Source organism: Plecotus auritus, assembly GCF_963455305.1.
Source record: "Plecotus auritus genome assembly, chromosome: 7".
Lineage (NCBI taxonomy): Eukaryota > Metazoa > Chordata > Mammalia > Chiroptera > Vespertilionidae > Plecotus > Plecotus auritus.
Window position 1 is genome coordinate 177423500 of NC_137774.1, and position 23755 is coordinate 177447254.

Sequence of the window (23755 nt, forward strand, 5' to 3'; positions counted from 1 at the left end):
AGGAAGGACCGGGGAAGCGCTCCCTCTCGGAGCCCCTCTCTGGCCCGCAGGCCTCAGAAAGGACGCTGTGGGGAGGCCACCAGCTGCTGAGAGGAGGGAAGCGCTGAGTCACTGTCGGTGCGAAGGACACACAGATGCTGTGGTTCTGGGGCCCGGCCGCCTCCCTCGGTGGGACCTCGGTGGGACCTCGGTGGGACCTCGGTGGGTCAGCTGTGCAGGTGAGAGGCCTTGGCGGGGCCTCGTCAGCGTCAGCCTCCTGCTCCTTCCCGCGTTCACCCTCTGGTGTAAAAGTTGGGAGAAGCAGACTCTCCGGGCGGACAGGGAGGACGGGAGGAAGCGGGTGGCCCCTCCAGACGGCCGTTCAGGAAAAAGGAAGACACAGACCCGGGGACACCATTTGCAAACGCCGTATCTGACAAGGGGCTCGGACCCCATACACGAGGCGCATCCCCACTCGACAACGAAGAGACGCCCCAGCTAACAAGCAGGCAGCGTGTTGGAGAGACGTTTCTCAAAGAAGGTAAGTGAACGTCTGGTAAATGCTCGAGAAGGAGCACCGGTCCCAGCCCTGAGGGAAGGCGGCTCGGTGCTTCCGGCCCTTCCAGTGTGTCTGGCTCTAGCGGGTCTCCCAGCTTCACTGGAAGGCCCTGGAAAAAGGGAAAAGAAAGCGATGCGATTCAAAGCCACCACAAGAGGCTACTTCCCACCACCGGTATCCCAGGGATTTAAAAATAATCATCAATAGCCCTCACCGGTTTGGCTCAGTGGACAGAGCGTCAGTCTGCGGACTGAAGGGTCCCGGGTTCGATTCCGGTCAAGGGCATGTACCTTGGTTGCGGGCACATCCCCAGTAGGAGGTGTGCAGGAAGCAGCTGATCGATGTTTCTCTCTCATCGATGTTTCTAACTCTCTATCCCTCTCCCTTCCTCTCTGTAAAAAATCAATAAAATATATTTTTAAAAATAATAATAATAACAATAATCATTCACTAGTGTGGCAACGAGGCAGAGCATCGGGGCCTTCGCGCGTGTTTAGGGGAGTGTGACGTGGGGCAGCCCCTCTGGAAAACTGCTTAGAAGTTCCTCACAACATCAAACGCAGACTTCCGAGGTTATATGCCAAAAATGAAAACACATTTCCACCCAAAAACGTGTACACGCCTTTATTTTTTTTTAAGATATATTTTTTAATTGATTTCAGAGAGGAAGGGAGAGGGAGAGAGAGATAGAAACATCAATGAGGAGAGAGACTCACTGATCGGCTACTTCCTGCACGGCCCCTACTGGGGATCAAGCCCGAAACCCAGGCATGTGCCCTTGACCAGAATTGAACCTGGGACCCTTCACTCCGCAGGCCGACGCTCTATCCACCGAGCCAAACCAGTCAGGGCCAGAGAGCGTGCACATAAATGTTACAGCTGCGTTATCTATAACAGGTAAGAAGTAGAAACAGCCCAAATGTTCATCCCCTGAGGAACGGCTAAATAAAGGCGGTGGTACATCCAGATGATGAAACATTTCACATTAAAAAGGACTAAAGTGCCGGGCCGGTGTGGCTCAGCGGTTCCGGGTCGAACTAGGAACCAGGAGGTCACGGTCAAGGGCACATGCCTGGTTTGTGGGCTCCATCCCCAGTGGGGGACATGCAGGAGGCAGCGATCGATGATTCTGTCTCATCAGTAATGTGTCTGTCTCTCTCTCCCTCTCCCTTTCTCTCTGAAATCAATAAAAACATCTTTTAAAAAAATAAAAAATAGCCGAAACCGGTTTGGCTCAGTGGATAGAGCGTCGGCCTGCAGACTGAAGGGTCCCAGGTTCAATTCCGGTCAAGGGCATGTACCTTGGTTGCGGGCACATCCCCAGTGGGGAGTGTGCAGGAGGCAGCTGATGGATGTTTCTCTCTCATCGATGTTTCTAGCTCTCTATCTCTCTCCCTTCCTCTCTGTAAAATATCAATAAAATATATTTAAAAAATAAATAAATAAAAATAAAAAATAAATAAAATAAAAAATAAAGAGGAGTAAAGTACTGATCCACGCTCCATGCACCTCAAACGCCTGTGCTAAATGGAAGAGAAGCGAGAGAAGACCACAGTCTATGCAATTCCACGTAAGGACATGCTCAGAACAGACGCCTCGATGGAGACAGAGCGGGTGAGTGGCTGTCCAGGGCAGGGGCGCCGCGGGGCAGGGCGGTCACGGAGTGACAGGGCTGCTTTGGGAAATGATGAGAATGTTCTAGAACTAATCATGGAGGTGGTTGCACAACCCGGGAAGGATATGGACTCCACATCCTCTCTCATAAAGCGGCTCACCGTCAACACGAATGGGGGAAGACCAACCGGATTCACAGAAACGAAACAGACCGGCCAGTTCCTTTAAGAGATTGTCGGTAACTATGGCCTGAGTTCAGGCCGCACTACCATTACTCGCCAGCACCAGAAGCCGGGGTCCTGGGGTTGCTGACGGGAGTGACTGTGATGCACCGTAACCCCGGGAAAAGGAAACCCAGGGGGTCGGGGCGCCCCCCCTGGGTGTGATTTCTGAGAAAGTAACCCCGAGTCTGAAGTCATCGGGGTGTTAACTCCGGGGATGGTCACACACCCACATCCTGACGGGACACGGCACCACAGGTGTTACCATGAACGTCACTCCTCAGCTCAGGGGGAGAGCGGAGGCCTTGCTCATAGGAAGCCCGCGTGCTGCTCCTTGGGGTCTGAAGCTGAGCCACCCCAGCGGGAACCCAGTGCTGGAACAAAATAGCCGTGTCTCACCCCTATTCTCCTTCAGCTAAGTCCAGAAGGAAGGAGGACGGGAGGAAAGGAAGGGAGGGAAAGGAGAGAGAGAGAGAGGAAGGGAAGGAGGGAGGGAGGGGAGACAGGTGCATCCGTGGCTCTGTCTTAGGCAGGTGGACAGAGATGAGCAGAGCGGGGGCGGTGGGCCGGGTACCAAGGTCACCAGGCGGACAACCCGCTGCCCAGCCAGGGACAAAGCTGGGAAGCAAGGACCTTGCCCAGGGTGGCCTTCCTCCCCCTGCGGTCGGACCCCTGCCCTCTCCTCCCTGGGGGCAGCATCCAGGCCTCAGTGTGTCTCAGCTCCAGGCCCCAAAAAGCAGCAACGCCAGACCAGCGACGCCACGGCTGCCTCGGGACCAGCCGCACTGACTGATGGCACCTGCCCTCCACTCAGCGCTGACCACTCGGGGAGACCAGGGCTGCTGGGAGCTGATGGACACTCTGCTGAGATCCTCCCCTAAGACCCACCCCCCCACAAACTCTCAGCCTTTCAAGCCCTCAGGGCAGAGGACCAGCCCACACTCCCTCCAGGGAGAACTCAGGGCCATTCCCCCCCTCCCCTCCCCCGCAGGCCGGTGTCTGCTAACCGCTAAGGGACCCCAGGAGACTAGCCGCCAGGGGAGCAACGGGCAGCGGCAGCTCGTCCCGGCTGACCCCTGAACCTGCCCCCCCCCCCGGCCCCCTGTTCTCGGACCTCCCAGTGAGCCCGCAGCCGGCCGGGCTCTCTGTGGCTTGTCCCAGGCCCTCCCTGCCTCGCTGTCCCGGCTTTAACGGACGGCACTCCTGGGGAACCTGCTTCACGGGAAGCACCTGCCATCGGACGTGCTCGCTGCCTTCGCGCCGCTGCAATCTTTCCCTCCAGAGGACGAGCCCCGAGCTCTCGCCGTCTTGCCGGTCACCCATCTAAAGCCGTGAAGTCCGTCGGGGGAGAAAAACCCCACCCTCCACACCTGCCTCGGACCCCAGGCAGCAGCACACATGTCCCGGACGGAGGGGGAGGGGAGTCCAGGCAGCAGCACACCTGTCCCGGACGAAGGGGGAGGGGACCCCAGGCAGGAGCACACGTGTCCCGGACGGAGGGGGAGGGGAGTCCAGGCAGCAGCACACGTGTCCCGGACGGAGGGGGAGGGGAGTCCAGGCAGGAGCACACGTGTCCCGGACGAGGGGGAGGGGACCCCAGGCAGGAGCACACGTGTCCCGGACGGAGGGGGAGGGGACCCCAGGCAGGAGCACACGTGTCCCGGATGGAGGGGGAGGGGAGTCCAGGCAGGAGCACACGTGTCCCGGACGGAGGGGGAGGGGAGTCCAGGCAGGAGCACACGTGTCCCGGACAGAGGGGGAGGGGACCCCAGGCAGGAGCACACGTGTCCCGGACGGAGGGGGAGGGGACCCCAGGCAGCAGCTTGGGGACGGCAGGGCATGGCCTGGCCCTGGGGCTCCTTCCAGAACCCAGAGAAGGAGGAGGAAGTGCTCGGTGACCACGTGGGAGGACCGCGTTCACAGCGCCGCCGTGGCCTGAGCCGGAGCTCCCGCTCCACTCGTGGCGTGGAGGACAGTGCTGCTGATGCGGGAAGCTGGACCCCTCCCGTCAGCGGACACTCAGGCCCTCCTAGGGGTGTGCTCCTCCTGAGGACCCCGAGGTCCCCCCCCCCCCCGCGCCCACCAAGGAATTGCCCCCACACCCCAGCCCCGCGGGCCTGAGCCTTTGCCACAGAGCTGTTCTCACCTCTGCTCTGTCACTTCCTCGGGCTCAACTTTGACACTGAGAGAGAGAGAGAGAGAGAGAGAGAGAGAGAGAGAGAGAGAGAGAAAGCCACATCCTCTGAGCGCGGTATAAAGAGCCAGCGCAGACCCACCCCTGGGCACTGGGGCGGCCATGAGGGGCTCCGGGGCGGCGCTGGCCTCCGCTCTCTCCGCGGCCACCCTTCTCCTGCTCCTGCCTGCAGGTAAGGCGGGTCCCTGCCACGTCCACGGCCGCCCGGCGCGGAGCGGGCCTGCCTGGGCTTCGGCCGTCGGCTGTGGGTGCGGGAGGCTCCCCTGAGCCCCACATTCTGCCGGGGCCGTGACTGTCTGTGAGCCAGAAGGAGCAGCGCCCTCTTTCCCCTGTCACCCCTCTTTCCTCTGTCATCCCTCTTTCCTCTGTCACCCCTCTCTCCCCTGTCTCCCCTGTTTCCCCTGTCACCCCTCTTTCCTCTGCCACCCCTCTTTCCCCTGTCTCCCCTCTTTTCCCTGTCTCCCCTGTTTCCCCTGTCACCCCTCTTTCCTCTGCCACCCCTCTTTCCCCTGTCACCCCTCTCTCCCCTGTCTCCCCTCTTTCCCCTGTCACCCCTCTCTCCCCTGTCTCCCCTGTTTCCTCTGTCTCCCCTCTTTCCTCTGCAAAATTCTTCGCAAAAGGGCCTGGAGCTGCCCGTCGGCAAACTGCCTGCGAGGATGCGGGACACGCACGCTGCCTCTGCCTCTGCCTCTGCCTCTGCCTCTGGCTCTGCCTCGGCCTCTGGCTCTGCCTCTGCCTCTGCCTCTGCCTCTGGCTCTGCCTCTGGCTCTGCCTCTGGCTCTGCCTCTGCCTCTGGCTCTGCCTCTGCCTCTGGCTCTGCCTCTGCCTCTGCCTCTGCCTCTGCCTCTGCCTCTGCCTCTGCCTCTGGCTCTGCCTCTGCCCCTGGACCTGCCTCTGCCTCTGCCTCTGCCTCTGCCTCTGCCTCTGGCTCTGCCTCTGCCTCTGCCTCTGGCTCTGCCTCTGCCTCTGCCTCTGCCTCTGCCTCTGCCTCTGCCTCTGCCTCTGCCTCTGGCTCTGCCTCTGCCTCTGCCTCTGCCTCTGCCTCTGGCTCTGCCTCTGCCTCTGCCTCTGGCTCTGGCTCTGCCTCTGCCTCTGCCTCTGCCTCTGCCTCTGCCTCTGCCTCTGCCTCTGCCTCTGCCTCTGGCTCTGCCTCTGCCTCTGCCTCTGCCTCTGCCTCTGCCTCTGCCTCTGCCTCTGCCTCTGCCTCTGCCTCTGGCTCTGCCTCTGCCTCTGCCTCTGGCTCTGCCTCTGGCTCTGGCTCTGCCTCTGCCTCTGCCTCTGGCTCTGCCTCTGCCTCTGCCTCTGCCTCTGCCTCTGCCTCTGCCTCTGGCTCTGGCTCTGCCTCTGCCTCTGGCTCTGCCTCTGCCTCTGCCTCTCGGGAAGGGCCGGGGCCTCTGCTTTTCTCGCTGCGGGAAATGCGGGCGGTTAAGGAGCTACAGGAGCCGGGCCCACACACCTGCGGGGAATCGGGGTGAGCGGGCTTATGTTTGCGTGGCTGGTGTGCTCAGCGGGGAGAGCATCGGCCCAGCACCGAAGGGTCACAGGTTCGATTCCCGGTCAAGGGCCGGTACCTGGCTGGGTTGCTGGTTTGATCCCCGGCCCCAGGGTGCGGGCGGGAGGCAACCACTTGATCTCTCTCTCTCTCCCCGCCCTTCCTTCTCTTCCTCCCCCCGCCCCCCGCCCCTCTCTCTAAGAATCAATGGGGAAATATCCTCGGGTGAGGATTAACAGAATTAAAAATGTTTTCATTCTCTCTCCGGGCTAGTGTGTCCTGGGACACTGGACACGGGGACCCAGTTGGTGCTGCGCCAGCACGCGCCCGTTTTGTGTGTCCGTGTGGGACCCAGGGAACACGCTCTCTCTGGGGGGTCACACAGCCCGGGGCGGCTAGGTTTTCCTAAACCTTCTCGGGAGCGAGGGCTCCGGGCCGGGCTGGCCTCCTGGGTGAGTGAGGGGCAGCGTGGGTCCCCGCCGTGGAGGGGGAGTGGGGCAGCGGCTTAGGACACAACCACCTTCTCCCCGGAAATCCCCAAGGAACGTCCCTGGTGCATCTTGCACCCAAAACTGAGAAGAAATTCGTAAGACCCCGGCTGCGGGTCATTCGGGACAAGGTGGGGGGGGGGGGGGCGCAGCGTCGGCTGGCCCTGTAGGAGGCTGTTGGGGTGCGTCAGGTTCTCACACAGTGAACCAGAGCAGGCAGAGCTCCGGCCTAGCTGTTCTTCAGAGGAAACAGCCCCCAGGCACCCAGCCCCCAGTCCCCCAAGCACCCCAGGCCCCCAGGCACCCCAAGTACTCCAGCCCCCAGTCCCCCAGGCACCCCAGGTACCCCAGCCCCCAGGCACCCTAGCCCCCCAGTCCCCCAGGCACCCCAAGTACCCCAGCCCCCCAGGCACCCCAGCGCCCCAACCCCTCAGCCCCCCAGTCTCCCAAGCCCCCATGCCCCCCAATCCCCCCAGCCCCTCTGCTCCACTCGGTGTCCTGCCATCAGAGGACAATGTGGGCCCAGCGAGGCAGGGCTGGCGAGGCTCCGCCCCACAGAACAGGACACTCCGGAGGCTTTTAAATCACCTGACCCCCGGCCCGCAGCGGTTCCCACCGGTTTGGGCTCTGGGTGGGGACCAGGAGCAGCTAGCGTTTAAACCTCCACGGGTGGGGGGCGGGGCGCGTGGCCTTCCTCTGAGGCCTGTGCCTGTCCCGCAGGCTCTGCGCCCTGCCCCGCGAGTGGCTTTCTGCGCCCGGGAGGCCCCGAGGCACCGGACCTGCCCTCACGGGAGCCCCGGGGGGATGGGTGCGGCTGGAGTTCCCGGCGCCCTGGTCCCTCTCCTCTCACTTTCAGAGCCCAGATGGCCCCTCCCCACTCCCTCTGGCAGCCCGAGCCCCGTGCGTGGCCCCCCTCCCCCCTCACTCCCGCTGGCCACACCTGACTGGGGACCTGGCGGGGACTCGCTCTAAGAACGGTCCCGGCACCCCCCTATCTGAGGAGCCACGAGTCTGAGCCGGCGGCCGGGAGCAATATTGTGAGAGGCACCCCAGCCGAACACGGGGTGCAGAGAGGGCCTCACGGAGCCCGCACCTCCGGTCCTGTCTCCCTGTTCCCGGGAATGAGTCCAGACCGGGGGTGGGCAAACGTTTTGACTCGAGGGCCACAATGGGTTCTTAAACTGGACCGGAGGGCCGGAACAAAAGCATGGATGGAGTGTGTGTGTGAACGAATATAAATTCAAAGTAAAGGAGCGGAGGGGAGAGCAAGAGAACCGGAGAGAACAGCCGGATCCGGCCCGCGGGCCGTCGTTTGCCCACGGCTGGTCCAGACACACGCCTGTCCATCATCCCGGAACCTGATGAGGGCAGTCTCTCCCCGGCACCTTCTCCCCCCTCCCCGACGTCCTGGGAAAGCGCTGAGGTCAGCCACGGGGTCCAGCCGGAGCCGGAGGGGCCTCAGGGGCCATGGGTGCTTCCTCCAGGTTAGGAGGGGGCAGAGGTCAGGGAAGGATGTCTCCGGGGACCGGGTCGGGGAACTCCCTCCCGGGCAAGGTCGCCGCTGAGAGGCCTGGTGTGCAGGGGCAGCTGTCAGCCTCCCCACCCCCAGCTGTCACTCAGCCGGCAAGGGAGGCACTGAACGTCGTCCGCGTCACCAGCATCTCCCGTGGCAACTGTTCCCTGGGTGTGGCTTCTGTGGGGGAAGAAGTGGGACCTCTGGGAGGGGCCTGGCACTCACACACCCGCGGGGACCCCTGGCGGACGGGCGCGCCCTGCCCTCCTCGCCACGCGGCCAGCCCCTCTGGTCTGAGAAGCGAGGCTTCGGGGCCAGCGCCGGGCGGCTCGGCGTGACTCGCCTCTTCCCTTTGCACAGGCCTCTGCGCGAGAATAATTGGAGGAAGAGCAGTGACGGCTCACTCGAGGCCCTACATGGCGCTGATCCACGGCACCAACGGCAGCCTGTGTGCGGGGGCGCTGATCGCCGACGGCTGGGTGCTGACGGCCGCCCACTGCCCCCTGTGAGTGCTTGTTTCCGATGAGAGTGTGGGGGGTCTCCAAAGGGTGACTATTAACTTAAAAGGTAAATGCCACCAAAGCCACGGACACTCACGTGACTCGCAGATCGGGAACCCAGGAGCTGAGGTCAGAGGGGGCCTCAGAGAGCGAGCCCCGGAGGCAGCGTCCCGGCTCCTCCTGCAGGCCCCCTGACCCCCCCAGCCCCCCATCCAGCCCTGCCCGCACCTCCTGCAGGCCCCCTGGCCCCCCCAGCCCTCCATCCAGCCCTGCCAGCACCTCCTGCAGGCCCCCTGGCCCCCCCAGCCCTCCATCCAGCCCTGCCCGCACCTCCTGCAGGCACCCTGACCCCCCCCCAGCCCTGTCCGCACCTCCTGCATGCCCCCTGCCCCCCACAGCCCTCTCCGCACCTCCTGCACACCCCATGGCCCCCCTGACCTCCCATCCAGCCCTGCTCGCACCTCCTGCAGGCCCCCTGACCCCCCATCCAGCCCTGCTCGCACCTCTTGCACGCCCCCTGGCCCCCCATCCAGCCCTGCCCGCACCTCCTGCAGGCCCCCTGGCCCCCCATCCAGCCCCGCCCAGCCCTGCCCTCACAGGGAGGTGTGGCTCTGGCCTGGGTCGCAGGACTGGGTGGAAGGAGCCGAGTCCCTGGTTCCTAGGGCCCGAGCACCACTGAGTGGAGAAAGCTTGTTTCAAAGGCCCATGTCCTTTGGGGACCCTCTCCCACCCGCAGGGCCTCTGTGGAGGGGGCTGCTCTCCACTCCCTGGATCCGGCTCGAGTCCTGGGCTGTCCAGTCGGTGACCGCTACTGTCCTGGCGATGTGCATCACACATGACTATACACATGTAAATCAGCAAAACTTAAAAAAAACTACAAACCCATTTCCTCAGTCACACCCACCACACCCACATCCCCAGCAGCCGGGGTGGCCCTGAGCCCGTGTGGGACAGGGCAGAGGACGGAGCCGTCCATCACGCTGGGCTCTGCGGGGAGCCCCGCTCTGACCTGACAGCTCAGGCGAGACTGGCTCAGCTGTGCCGCGGGACAGGCAGCGGGACTGTCAGGCCACGGCGTTGACACCAGCGTGTGAGTGACGCTGGCCTGAGCCACTGAAACCTCAGCGTGCATTTTGATTTGATTGAACAGAACGGACCGTTAGCTTAGAGTGAGGGACTGGCGTGGACCCTCCTTCCGAAAGCCACCCCCAATGTGTTCACACCCAAGGTCGTGCAATGGCGTCCCCCTCGCACGGGGCATCTGTTTCTGAATGTCTTCCCACTTCGGGTAGGTTGGTCTCTAAGCCACCGGGAGCTTTGTTCTCCAGGGAGCATAGCTCAAAGCCCTCTCACAGCTAAGGGGGCGAGGGCCACACTGAACCCCAACAGGGACCCCAAGACTTGGCTTGTTGTGAATGCGCTGGCGATGGTATCGATGATGATTGTGAATATTTCTCTCTTTTCCGCGTCCAGTGCCGCTAGAGAGCGGTCCGGTTCCCGAGTAGGAGCGGCTGGGGATTGAGAAAATGAAAGAAAGAGACAGACACAGAGATGGAAGGAAAAAGCGGGGGGCCTGGTGGGACCACTGTCCTCTGATGGAGAGACAGGGACCCAGAGCCGATACAGCGTGTTTATTTTATACAGCAAAAACCAGGAAGTTTTACTAAAGGTCAAGACAAAGGAGATTATGTGCATTCTTGGGTGGGCCCGAGTGGTATTCATTCCTGGTGCTTGGCTGGATTTAGATAATGAAACCCACCCCCTGGCACCTGGGCTGAAGGTCAGGCTGACAACACTCCTGCCTCTGGCAAGGTGTGTTTCCAGGACGTGGCTCTGGATTCAGCCGACAATAATTAAAGAAATGCTCACGTGCCTTCCCAGGTGCTCTCTACAGATGACGATGACTTCATAAACATCTTGTTGTCTTTCAAGTGCCCCTTTGTTCTGAGCTGCAGACAAGCGTTTGCATGGCGAGCACCTTTAGAAATGGGCCATGAAAGTGACCGGCACACGATTCAAAAGGCGGAAACCGTTCACAGGGCTGCGTCTTTTTCAGGAACAGATCGTCCCAGGTCATCCTGGGGGCCCACTCCAGGACCAAGCAGGAGCCGGAGAAGCAGATCCTGTCGGTGAGGAAGCAGATCCCCTACCCGTACTACGACAAGCACAGGCACGAGGGAGACCTCAAACTTCTAAAGGCACGTACCTTTGATCGTACTTTCAATGGACTTCAGCGTCGTAGAGCCTCCTACCGTCTGGCCACCGGCGTGGTGAGCCTTCTCGGTGCCCTGTAGCTACAGACTGTAGCTACGGGAGGGGGCGCCCAGGGTTAGACCATGCCAATATTTTAATGATCTCATTCTGTTAACTCTTTATGCTTTTCTCCGCACAGCTGAGGGGGAAAGCAACAATTAATAAAAACGTGGCTATTCTGAGACTCCCGAAAAGGGGGGAAGACGTAAAACCAGGAACCAGGTGCCAAGTGGCAGGCTGGGGGTTGTTTCGCAATAACAAGCTATCCCAACCCGATACGCTGAGAGAAGTCAATGTCACCGTCCTGGACCGGAAGACCTGCAATGGCCCCAAGTACTATGGCCGTCACCCTGTGATCGGAGCGGATATGATCTGTGCCGGAGACCCCAAGGGCGGAAAAGACTCGTGCGACGTAGGTGAAAGGCGGCCCCACACTTGGGCTGTTGGGTTAAGTTGTGCAGAAATAGAAAAGGCAACGCCACGCTCAGCCCTCTCACCACGCTCTGTCCTCTCACCACGCTCAGCCCTCTGATCACTCTCAGCCCTCTCACCACGCTCTGTCCTCTCACCACGCTCAGCCCTCTCATCACACTCAGCCCTCTGATCACACTCAGCCCTCTCACCACGCTCAGCCCTCTCATCACACTCAGCCCTCTGATCACTCTCAGCCCTCTCACCACACTCTGTCCTCTCACCACGCTCAGCCCTCTCACCACACTCAGCCCTCTGATCACGCTCAGCCCTCTGATCACTCTCAGCCCTCTCACCACGCTCAGCCCTCTCACCACACTCAGCCCTCTGATCACGCTCAGCCCTCTGACCACGCTCAGCCCTCTCACCACGCTCAGCCCTCTCACCACGCTCAGCCCTCTCACCACACTCAGCCCTCTGATCACGCTCAGCCCTCTGATCATGCTCAGCCCTCTCACCACGCTCAGCCCTCTGATCAGGCTCAGCCCTCTCACCATGCTCAGCCCTCTCATCACGCTCAGCCCTCTCACCACGCTCAGCCCTCTCATCACGCTCAGCCCTCTCACCACGCTCAGCCCTCTGATCAGGCTCAGCCCTCTCACCACGCTCAGCCCTCTGATCAGGCTCAGCCCTCTCACCATGCTCAGCCCTCTCATCACGCTCAGCCCTCTCACCACGCTCAGCCCTCTCATCACGCTCAGCCCTCTCACCACGCTCAGCCCTCTGATCAGGCTCAGCCCTCTCACCATGCTCAGCCCTCTCACCACACTCAGCCCTCTCACCACGCTCAGCCCTCTCATCACGCTCAGCCCTCTCACCACACTCAGCCCTCTGATCACGCTCAGCCCTCTGATCATGCTCAGCCCTCTCACCACGCTCAGCCCTCTGATCAGGCTCAGCCCTCTGATCAGGCTCAGCCCTCTCATCACACTCAACCCTCTCACCACGCTCAGCCCTCTCACCACGCTCAGCCCTCTGATCACGCTCAGCCCTCTCACCACGCTCAGCCCTCTGATCACGCTCAGCCCTCTGATCACGCTCAGCCCTCTGATCATGCTCAGCCCTCTCACCACGCTCAGCCCTCTGATCAGGCTCAGCCCTCTGATCAGGCTCAGCCCTCTCATCACACTCAACCCTCTCACCACGCTCAGCCCTCTCACCACGCTCAGCCCTCTGATCACGCTCAGCCCTCTCACCACGCTCAGCCCTCTGATCACACTCAGCCCTCTGATCACGCTCAGCCCTCTCACCACGCTCAGCCCTCTGATCACACTCAGCCCTCTGATCACGCTCAGCCCTCTCACCACGCTCAGCCCTCTCACCACTCTCAGCCCTCTGATCAGGCTCAGCCCTCTCACCACGCTCAGCCCTCTCACCACGCTCAGCCCTCTCACCACGCTCAGCCCTCTCACCACGCTCAGCCCTCTGATCACGCTCAGCCCTCTCACCACGCTCAGCCCTCTCACCACGCTCAGTCCTCTCACCACACTCAGCCCTCTGATCACGCTCAGCCCTCTCACCACGCTCAGTCCTCTCACCACGCTCAGCCCTCTGATCACGCTCAGCCCTCTCACCACGCTCAGCCCTCTCACCACGCTCAGCCCTCTGATCACACTTTGTCCTCTCATCACGCTCAGTCCTCTCACCACGCTCAGCCCTCTGATCACACTTTGTCCTCTCACTACGCTCAGCCCTCTCACCACGCTCAGCCCTCTCACCACGCTCAGCCCTCTCACCACGCTCAGCCCTCTGATCAGGCTCAGCCCTCTCACCACGCTCAGCCCTCTGATCACGCTCAGCCCTCTCACCACGCTCAGCCCTCTCACCACGCTCAGCCCTCTCACCACGCTCAGCCCTCTGATCACACTCAGCCCTCTCACCATGCTCTCACGGCCGTGGCTGCCGCTAAGGGGGTTGTTCAGCAAAAAGGGCAGGTGGGCTGCTAGCACCTGGGTGGACTGTGATATCTTATGGATTTTATGTCAAAGCCACTGGAGCAGCAATGGTTTTTCCCTCATATTAACGTATGTCCACCTAAACGGAGCCCTGGCCGGTTTGGCTCAGTGGATAGAGCATCAGCCTGGGGACTGAGCCCATCAATGAGTCTCTCACCATTGGTGTTCCTATCTCTCCCTCTCCCTTCCTCTCTGAAATCTGTATAGACTAGAGGCCCAGTGCACGAAATCCGTGCAGGAGTAGGCCTTCCTTCCCTCCAGCCGCTGGCAGGCACCGGGACCCGGGCTTCCCTCGCAGCCCTGGCTTTGTCCGGAAGGTCATCGGAAGGACATCCTGAAGGACGTCCGGTCTAATTAGCATATTACACTTTTATTATAGATTGTAACACTCAGAAGAGCCCTTCTGGGCCCTTCTCCCCACATCTCAGCACACCCCCAAAACGCCTCTGCTGTTTAGCCTGGAGAGTCCGAAAGGCCTGTCATTCCCAAGCTGAACTGAGGGTCTCAGAGACCCCCCACAGCCTCCGGCATCCGAGCTCCGTCCCCAGGAAGCAGCTTCTGAGCGTGGCCCACGCGGAAGGGGCCGGCTCCCTGTCAGAGTCAGAGAAGGGACGGGTCAGGGCCCCACGGGAGGGAGGCAGGAGGAGAGGCATTTGCGTGTTTGAGCTCTGAGCGCTGGCTCCTCGCTTCCCACCCTTTCCAAAGACCCTGAGCCTCATCAGAGAGGAGAACGGGGTGTGGGATTGGGGAATCGACACCAAGACCCGAGGTCTGCCCCCTTCCCGCTGCTTATCCGATCGTCAGCGGAAGCTGGCAGCCTTGCCTTCAGGACCAGGCGGGGCCAGTCCCAGGGGAGGGTGGCACCTGCCTTCAGAGCCTTCCACCACCCCCCCACCCCCCTCCTCGCCCCGCCCTCTCCTGCCCTCACCGCTGTCAGAACCCGCATGCAGTATCCCCAGGCACCTGTCACCTGCCACCCGCTGCCATCCAAGCTTAGCCACCCTTGTCTGCGCTCTCAGTGCTGCAGGTGAATCCACCCACAGGACTCCTTCTGGAACAGGCAGGCACTGTGTTAGGCGGGCGCCATGTCTCTGTGGGGAGGACGCCGCTTCTCACGTGGCTCCCGGCCGGTGAGGCAGGAAAGGGAGGCCCCAGGCTGCACCTGCTGGGCCTTGGAGCCTAGCCTCCCGGGCCTGGCCCTCCTGGCACCACCTGCCCACACGCCGGGCCTCCTGGGTACACGGGGGTGACGCCAGGGCTCCCCGGGAGGACACACGGCACACACGGGAGGCCCCGTGGGGAGCAGAGAGCGGGGCTTCCGGGCCCCAGGAGCCTCCCGCTGGGCTGGCGTGAGCTGGACGTGCCATGCCTGGGGCCGGAGCCTCCGTCCGCACCCTCACTCGGGAGGAGCGGGAGACGGGAGAGCGGCTTTGGTTTTGTTTCTTTGGGAAGACAACCGTCTGCCGGAGAAACTGAAAACCGTGGCTTCTCGTTTGCCTCAAATCCCACCTGCGTCTGACGATGTGGCCCCGAGTTGGTCAGCATTTTGGAAACTGACAAGCAGGAGAGTTCCTTCCCTGACGCAGAGGATCGACCTCAAAGGCACAGGCTAGCGAACAGTAATGCACGTTTCCCTTAACTTTCACTGGCTCCTGAGTTAAGCCAATTTAAAAATATTAAAATATTCCCAACGTTTGGGTTGTTAAGCACTAACTTTCAATTAAGTGAAGGTTGGTCTTCTATTTTTTTTAAATATATTTTATTGATATTTTACAGAGAGGAAGGGAGAGGGATAGAGAGCTAGAAACATCCATGAGAGAGAAACACCGATCAGCTGCCTCCTGCACGCCTCCCACTGGGGATGTGCCTGCAACCAAGATACATGCCCTTGACCGGAATCGAACCCGGGACCCTTCAGTCTGCAGGCTGACGCTCTATCCACTGAGCCAAACCGGTTTCGGCTGAAGGTTGGTCTTAACGCCACATTAAAAGGAGTTTCTTCTGCTCGATGGCGTGTTCTCGATGGGCGTGTTCTCGATGGCATGTTCTCGATGGGCGTGTTCTCGATGGCATGTTCTCAATGGGCTTGCTGGGCGCTCACAGCCCCTCCCCCCTCTTCTCTCGCAGGGCGATTCCGGGAGCCCCCTGATCTGCGAGGGCACCTTCAGGGGCATCACGTCCTTCGGGAAGCCAGGCAGGTGCGGGGACCCCCGGGGCCCAGGCGTCTACATGCTGCTCTCCCAGAAATACCTCAACTGGATCACCAAGACCACGCGGAGGGCGGCCTAGGTCACGGACTCGCGTCCCACGTGCTGCGGCGCCTCAACCCGCCGTAAATAAAACCAGCTTGCACGACCGTCCCGGGGTCTCACTTGTCACTCCCGTGGGCCGATCCCCGCAGGCGAGGCGAGGCCGGGTCACAGCGTGGCCTGGGGAGGGGCCGGGGCGGGGCGGGGACCGGTATCACTGGCGTCACCCATGTCTCAGGTGGTAAGCACAGAGCCAGGACTCAAATGGCCCGAATGGCCTCCACCGGAAACTAGAGCGGCTGTGCGGTGCCAGGACAGAGCAGAGCCCGCTGTAGCTGCCGCAGCGGCGGAACCCATCTCACCAACGTGCTGCTGAGGGAAAGAAGCCGCACGGGGACGGGAGTAGTTCCTGAGGGACCCCGTTTCTCTGAAGGTTGGCACAAGGCAAAACCAACCCACGGAGACAGAGGTTAGAATCTCAGAAGGGTGCTGAGGGGGGGGGAGAGACGGAGGGGGCAGGACAGGGGAAGAGGATGAGGAGGGAGCGGGGAGGAGGACAAGGGGAGAGGAGGCGGAGGGGGAAGGAGAGGGGAGGAGGACAAGGGGGGAGGAGGCGGAGGGGGCAGGAGAGGGGAAGAGGATGAGGAGGAGGGGGGAGGAGACGGAGGGGGAAGGAGAGGGGATGAGGAGGAGGGGGAGGAGATGGAGGGGGAAGGAGAGGGGAGGAGGATGAGGAGGAGGGGGAGGAGATGGAGGGGGAAGGAGAGGGGAAGAGGATGAGGAGGAGGGGGAGGAGATGGAGGGGGAAGGAGAGGGGAAGAGGATGAGGAGGAGGGGGGAGGATATGGAGGGGGAAGGAGAGGGGAGGAGGATGAGGAGGAGGGGGAGGAGATGGAGGGGGAAGGAGAGGGGAGGAGGATGAGGAGGAGGGGGAGGAGATGGAGGGGGAAGGAGAGGGGAAGAGGATGAGGAGGAGGGGGAGGAGATGGAGGGGGAAGGAGAGGGGAGGAGGATGAGGAGGAGGGGGAGGAGATGGAGGGGGAAGGAGAGGGGAGGAGGATGAGGAGGAGGGGGAGGAGATGGAGGGGGAAGGAGAGGGGAAGAGGATGAGGAGGAGGGGGAGGAGATGGAGGGGGAAGGAGAGGGGAGGAGGATGAGGAGGAGGGAGGGAGGAGACGGAGGGGGAAGGAGAGGGGAGGAGGACAAGGCGGGGAGGAGGAGAAGGAGGAGGGGGAGCAGCAGAGAGAGGAGATGGAGGGTCAGAGACGGGTGTGGCACACGCAGCGGAGGAAGCAAAGCGCCTCCCCTGAGCAAGAAGCTCAGAGCCGCACCCCCTCAGGAAGGCCCCTGGTCCAGCTGACCCTCAGCACCCCAGGCCGGAGGCAGGCCACACAGCACCGTCGCTTAGACGAGGACGAGGGCGCGGGCGCTGAGGGCTGGGGTGGCAGCAGCGCCCCCCACAGGCCGGGCGTCCTCTGCAGCAGCGCCCGCAGGCGTCTGGGCTCACGGTGGCGGTGGCAGGTGGGAGAGGAGGCAGCTGGTGGCCGCTGTCCCGCTGGTGCTGAGGCTGGGAAGCCGCCGGGTGTGGCCCCGGGTCCCGCCCAGGGCCCTGCGGAACCGCCGCCTTCAGAGCCGGCCTCCTCCGCGGTGCTGAGCCGTCGGGGGCCCGGGCACGTGGCAGGCGCCAAGGGGGCGCTTGTCCCCCTCACACCGTGTCCCGTGGCTGTCGCACCGACGTGCGCACACCACGTGGCGTCAGCAGCAGGCGTGTCCCCCCTCCGGGTCCTGGGGACCCGAAGTCCGTGTGAGGGGCCAGCAGGGCCTCCCTCGGGGGTCCAGGCCCTGCGCCCGCCCCTTGGGCTCCTGCAGCTCAGGCCGCCCTTGACCTGTGGCCTTAGGCTCCGGGTCGGCCCCTGGAGCCACACCTCTTCCGCGCGTCTCTGCAGGGACACTTGTTTGACGGACTCGACTTGTCCACGTTTACAGTAAGTGCATCCAAGCAGGCCGCCCGCCGTGCAGGCATTCTTGGGCGTAAAACAGATGTGGGTTTCTCCTGCCCCAGCAACAGCCCGAGACCTCCTGCGCGTGCACACTGCACAGGGAGCTGCTGACGGCATGGGCCCCGTGGGGGGGGCAGCACCGTGCGGACAGGAGGCCACGGCCCCCCTGGTTCTCCCAACACCAAGCTGCACGTGTAGGCCAGAGCACAGGACACGTTGTGTCATTTCAGCGTCCCAGTTCCTGGCCTAAACCGTCACTCCCGGCTCACGGAAGACCAGGACGCGGGGTCTTGGCGCCTGGCCGCCGGGGACACTGGGATCTCGCACCTGCGGGGCCCTGGAGGCCCGGCTGCTCCTCACAGGTGACGGGAAACCGTGAAGTGAAGGGACTAGTCGTCATGCTGAAACGCCAGTTCCGGTGCAGAGGGAGAAGCAAAGCCCGCGTGTGAGCTCACACCCACCCGGCCCACAGGAACGCCGGCGCCCGCCTCACACGGCGCACACGCGTGCCAGGCCGAGGGGAGCGGCGGATCTTGTGGGGAGACACGGAGACGCCGCCTCACGCGCTGAGCATTCCTCCTGTCACATGAGATTGTAAAGCCAAAGACATGTGTGCGATTCTGGCTGTCACATCAGCACCACCCGTGGGCCTGAGCCCGACTCGGTCAGTAAACACGGATTCGTGGCCTTTGGCCCTTTGGCCGCTGCTCCTGGCCCAGCACGCAGCTGCTCCGGCGGCTGTCCCCCGTGACTCTGAGGTTGGGACTGTATCGGGTGTTCAGTTTCAATTCTCATCAAAACGCCCCACCGGAGTCAGACCACAGGCCACAGCCTTCTCATCGCTCGAGCTGAGAATGACACCATCAACAGGAACTGAGCCCCCCAGGCGCCCCGCGGTCCCGTCCACCGCAGCTGAGCAAAGCGCCATCCCGTCATGCGCCCCCGGGAGCGGCTGCTGGGGCGGCCTCGGCGGCACCAGGGCACCTGCGGGCGTGGCAGAGGCGAGGCTCCGCCAGCAACGGTTCCACAAAACTTCCGGGTATGGCCGAAACGGGTGTGGCTCAGTGGATAGAGTGTCAGCCTGCGGACTGAAGGGTCCCAGGTTCAATTCCGGTCAAGGGCATGTACCTTGGTGGCGGGCACATCCCCAGTGGGGAGCGTGCAGGAGGCAGCTGATGGATGTTTCTCTCTCATCGATGTTTCTAACTCTCTATCCCTCTCCCTTCCTCTCTGTAAAAACTCAATAAAATATATTAAAAAAAAAAACTTCCGGGTATGAAATGGAAAGGCCTAAGGGTGTGCTATACCGTGTCGCACGTTTGAAAGTTGTTAAAGAGAGTCGGTCTGAAAAGTCCTCATTGATACCGCCCCCCAAAATGAAACACTTCGGTAGAAACCTAACCAAACGTGCGCCATGATTATACGAGGAAAATTACAAAGCTCTCATCCAAGAAAATTCAGTGAATCGATAGTCCACGTGCAGAGACAAGAAGGTTCAATACTGTTAAGAGGTCAGTTCTTTCCAAGTTGGTGTAAAGATTCAGTGCAATCCCAGTAAGTTCTTTTTTTTTAATATGGACAAACAGACTCTGAAGTTTATCTGGAGGGCACAAGTCCCCGGACAGTGAACACAGCCCCCAGGGAGAAGAGCCAAGTTGAAGGACCAGCACCATCCGACGCTAAGGCTTGCCAGCCACTGTAGGCATCAATGGGGTGGGGTTGGCAGAGAGGAGGCAAACGGGTCAGTGGGATAGACAAAGAGACCAGTTCCTCAGCCGTCCAGACTCGGAAGCAGCAAGGATGTGCCTGAACAGGTGAGTGGATCACAGACGTGACCCAGCCAGGCCAGTGGGGTATTACTTCAGTGCTTAGCACAGCGCGGGAGCGAGCCCTGGGCCGGCAAGGGGGACGGGGGGGGGGGTGCGGGGGGGGGGGGAGGTAGGAGAACTCTCTGTACTTTCCCTTCATTTGCTGTGAACCCAAACGCCTCTGAGAATCGGAGAGAGAGACAGGTAGGTAGGAGGGTAGGTAGATAAATCTCCTAGGACAGGGGTGGGCAAACTTTTTGACTCGAGGGCCACAATGGGTTCTTAAACTGGACCGGAGGGCCGGAACAAAAGCGTGGATGGCGTGTTTGTGTGAACTAATATAAATTCAAAGTAAACATCATTACATAAAAGGGTACGGTCTTTTTTTATTTTTATTTCAATAGTTTTATTCATTTCAAACTGTGCTCTGATCCTGTGCTCTCCAGGGGCGTGTCTCCCTACATCACCACGATCACGTGTCTGCGCATTCCCAGGGTGATGTCGGGGGACACGTCCGCGGGCATTCCAAGGAGCCTCTGGAAGATGGAGAGGTTGTGCCTTCTACTGAATGGGGATATACATCCGCCCACTCAGAAGGAGGAGCTGCGGCCGTGTTTCCCGACGTTGCCATGTTAACACTGCTGCTGGTGAAGGAGCGGAGGGGAGAGCAAGAGAACCCTCCGCTCTTTCGGCTCCGCGGGCCGGATAGAACAGCCGAACGGGCCGGATCCGGCCCGCGGGCCGTAGTTTGCCCACGGCTGTCCTAGGGTATCACATACTATGGGCACCTTCTCCCCGCCCTGTTAGCACAGATGCTTTTTCTCCTGTGTCAGATAACCGGCAGCTCACGGTGCAGACGGCCGCGGCCCCAGAGGTGGCGGGCGCGTGGCGGCAGCGCAGGCAGCGCCCTGCGGACGGGCTGCTTCATCCTCGGTGCGGTCCCAGGCCCTGCCTCCCGCCCAGGAAATGCCTGTCACAGAGTTTTACGTGACTCGAGCCCTTGTTAACGGAGAGGAAGAGGGAGATAAGAAGCAGGACAAAGGAGGGAAAGGCATTGAATGACTCGACGCTCCACACACATGGGTCTGGCTTGTTTACCTCAAGAGGCACGTCGTGTTGGCACTGAATCGGGAGGAATTCCGAGCACAGAGAATGCACGGGAACCTTGAGGGAGTTTAAAATAAGGCCAGGCCCTGGCCGGTTTGGCTCAGTGGATGGAGCGTCGGCTTGCAGACTGAAGGGTCCCGGGTTCGATTCTGGTCAAGGGCATGTACCTTGGTTGCGGGCACATCCCCAGTGGGGGGTGTGCAGGAGGCAGCTGATCGATGTTTCTCTCTCATCGATGTTTCTAACTCTCTATCCCTCTTCCTTCCTCTCTGTAAAAAATCAATAAAATATATATATTTTTTTAATTCAAAAATAAAAATAAATAAATAAAATAAGGTCAGGAAGTAACAAAATGCAATAGGAACACACACATATCTAATAGCAAATAATCTGATGCAAATATTCGGGGGGGGGGCGGTGTTGGGACCCTGCACATCCCAGGAGGGACCCTAGGGACACCTTGAGGTGGAGACAGAAATAGCAAAGATGACCCATTAGCACCCTCGCCGGTTTGGCTCAGTGAATAGAGCATCGGCCTGAGGACTGAGGGTCCTGGATTCGATTCCGGTCAAGGGCACGGACCTCAGCTACAGGCTCCTCCCCAGCCCAGGCCCTGGTCGGGGCGCGTGCAGGAGGCAAGCCGTCGATGTGTTTCTCTCACATCGATGTTTCTCTCTGTCTTCCCCTCTACCTCCCACTCTCTCTGAAATCAATATCCTTAGAAGCACGGAACAGAGAGCAGAATCCCAGCGGGAAGGCAGGGGAGGGCAGGTGGGAGGTAACCAAGCAAAGACCTTGTAAGCACATCTGCATGGCCCATGGGCACAGACAGTGGGGTGGTGAGAGCCTGGGGGGAGGGGCAGGGGCTGGAGAGGGGTCGATGGGGGGGGGAGGGGGGCATCTGTAATACTTTCAACAATAAAGAATTATTTGAAAGGAAAGAAAAAGATCCTCAGGTGAGGATTAACAACAACAACGACCCACTGGCTCCCAGGCCTGTGTCCCCAGCCCCTGCCCACCCGCCCGCGGCCACAGCCCCACACAGCGGCAGCCGGTCACCAGCCATCGACTCCAAGGTCTCAACACTCAGACGGACCGTGACGGACAGTCCCTCTTCTCGTGTGACACTCAGAGCTTCCTCTTCCTGCCGGGCGTGCGGACCCTTCAGACAGGTGGTCCAGAGACTGTGGCCCACCACCGTGTCCCTCTCCCTCCCGTCTGGCCACGGCCACGGCCACGGCCACGGCCACGGCCACGGCCGCCTTCACAGGACTGCGTCTCTCAGCGTGGCGGGCTCGGCAGCCGGCCGGTGGCCCTTCCGGGTCACTTCAGGGCACACTCTCTGCCCCTTCCAGTGATATATATATTCACTAGAGGCCCGACGCACGAAGATTCGTGCAAGAATAGGCCTTCCTTCCCTTGGCTGCCGGCACCAGATTCCCTCTGGCACCCGGGACCCGGGCCTTCCCTCTGGCACCCGGGACCCGGGCCTTCGCTCTGGCCACCGCCTTCCGCCTTCGCTCCGGCCCTGCCTCCCTCCTGTAGCTCCCTCCACTGCCCACCCCCGCCCCGTAGCAGGTGTCCCACCCCGCCCCAGCCACTCCATGCCTGCACGCGTGCACTGCCCAGAGGCCCAGAGTTGCCGGGGTGGGGCAGAACGCCTGCATCGTTGCCATGGCAGCGACACAAGCGTCCCAGCCTGGCTGCCGCCATCTTTGTTGCATCAATTTGCATATTCCCTCCTTATTGGCTGTGGGCACTGCCATCTTTGTGGCAGAGTGACGGTCAAATTGCATATTCTGTCTTTATTAGATAGGATATATATATAATTTTTTATTTACTTCAGAGAAGGAGAGAAACATCAACGATGAGAGAGAATCATGGATCGGCTGCCTCTCACACACCCCACACTGGGGATCAAGACAACAACCCAGGCATGTGCCCTGACTGGGAATTGAACCGTGACCTCATGGTTCATAGGTCAGCGCTCAACCCCTGAGCCACACTGGCTGGGCTACCTGAGCTTTCAAAGCAGTTTTCACATCGAGGAGGGAATTCCCAGTCGCTGCCTGCCCCCACCCCGCCCCCGCCACCTGCCCTGTAGGAAACACAGGCTGCTCAGCTGCCTTGCCTCAGGCTGTGAGCCTGGGGCTGTGAGCCTGGGGCTGTGAGCCTCAGTCTGTGAGCCTGGGGCTGTGAGCCTCTGTCTGTGAGCCTGGGGCTGTGAGCCTCTGTCTGTGAGCCTGGGGCTGTGAGCCTGGGACTGTGAGCCTGGGGCTGTGAGCCTCAGTCTGTGATCCTGGGGCTGTGAGCCTGGGGCTGTGAGCCTGGGGCTGTGAGCCTGGAGCTGTGAGCCTCAGTCTGTGATCCTGGGGCTGTGAGCCTGGGGCTGTGAGCCTGGGGCTGTGAGCCTGGGGCTGTGAGCCTGGGACTGTGAGCCTGGGGCTGTGAGCCTGGGGCTGTGAGCCTGGGGCTGTGAGCCTGGGGCTGTGAGCCTGGGGCTGTGAGCCTGGGACTGTGAGCCTCAGTCTGTGAGCCTGGGGACTGTGAGCCTGGGGCTGTGAGCCTGGAGCTGTGAGCCTGGGGCTGTGAGCCTGGGGCTGTGAGCCTGGGGCTGTGAGCCTGGGGCTGTGAGCCTTAGTCTGTGAGCCTGGGGCTGTGAGCCTCAGTCTGTGAGCCTGGGGCTGTGAGCCTCAGTCTGTGAGCCTGGGACTGTGAGCCTGGGGCTGTGAGCCTGGGGCTGTGAGCCTGGGGCTGTGAGCCTGGGGCTGTGAGCCTGGGGCTGTGAGCCTGGGGCTGTGAGCCTGGGGCTGTGAGCCTGGGACTGTGAGCCTCAGTCTGTGAGCCTGGGACTGTGAGCCTGGGGCTGTGAGCCTGGAGCTGTGAGCCTGGGGCTGTGAGCCTGGGGCTGTGAGCCTGGGGCTGTGAGCCTTAGTCTGTGAGCCTGGGGCTGTGAGCCTCAGTCTGTGAGCCTGGGGCTGTGAGCCTCAGTCTGTGAGCCTGGGGCTGTGAGCCTGGGGCTGTGAGCCTGGGGCTGTGAGCCTGGGGCTGTGAGCCTGGGACTGTGAGCCTGGGGCTGTGAGCCTGGGGCTGTGAGCCTGGGGCTGTGAGCCTGGGGCTGTGAGCCTGGGACTGTGAGCCTCAGTCTGTGAGGCCTGGGACTGTGAGCCTGGGGCTGTGAGCCTGGAGCTGTGAGCCTGGGGCTGTGAGCCTGGGGCTGTGAGCCTGGGGCTGTGAGCCTGGGGCTGTGAGCCTTAGTCTGTGAGCCTGGGGGCTGTGAGCCTCAGTCTGTGAGCCTGGGGCTGTGAGCCTCAGTCTGTGAGCCTGGGACTGTGAGCCTGGGGCTGTGAGC

The 23755-nt window shown here is 61.4% G+C and overlaps 1 protein-coding gene across 1 annotated transcript; it reads left to right on the plus strand.

Annotated features, from left to right (window-relative positions):
* The first annotated feature begins 4660 nt into the window (after nucleotides 1-4660).
* Nucleotides 4661-15599, plus strand: LOC308253678 (granzyme A-like). Its single transcript, XM_080679338.1, has 5 exons — nucleotides 4661-4739; nucleotides 8421-8565; nucleotides 10617-10758; nucleotides 10953-11225; nucleotides 15367-15599. The coding sequence occupies exons 1-5, from the start codon at nucleotides 4670-4672 to the stop codon at nucleotides 15526-15528; spliced, it is 792 nt and encodes a 263-aa protein (XP_080535464.1). The 5' UTR covers nucleotides 4661-4669; the 3' UTR covers nucleotides 15529-15599.
* The last annotated feature ends 8156 nt before the right edge of the window (nucleotides 15600-23755 follow it).

Bases quoted from the DNA above. Each gene is read 5' to 3' on its own strand.
- LOC308253678 (XM_080679338.1), top strand. From the start codon at position 4,670: ATGAGGGGCTCCGGGGCGGCGCTGGCCTCCGCTCTCTCCGCGGCCACC. The intron at 8,566-10,616 runs GTGAGTGCTTGT...CGTCTTTTTCAG, and splicing joins ACGGCCGCCCACTGCCCCCT to GAACAGATCGTCCCAGGTCA. The intron at 10,759-10,952 runs GCACGTACCTTT...TTCTCCGCACAG, and splicing joins GAGACCTCAAACTTCTAAAG to CTGAGGGGGAAAGCAACAAT.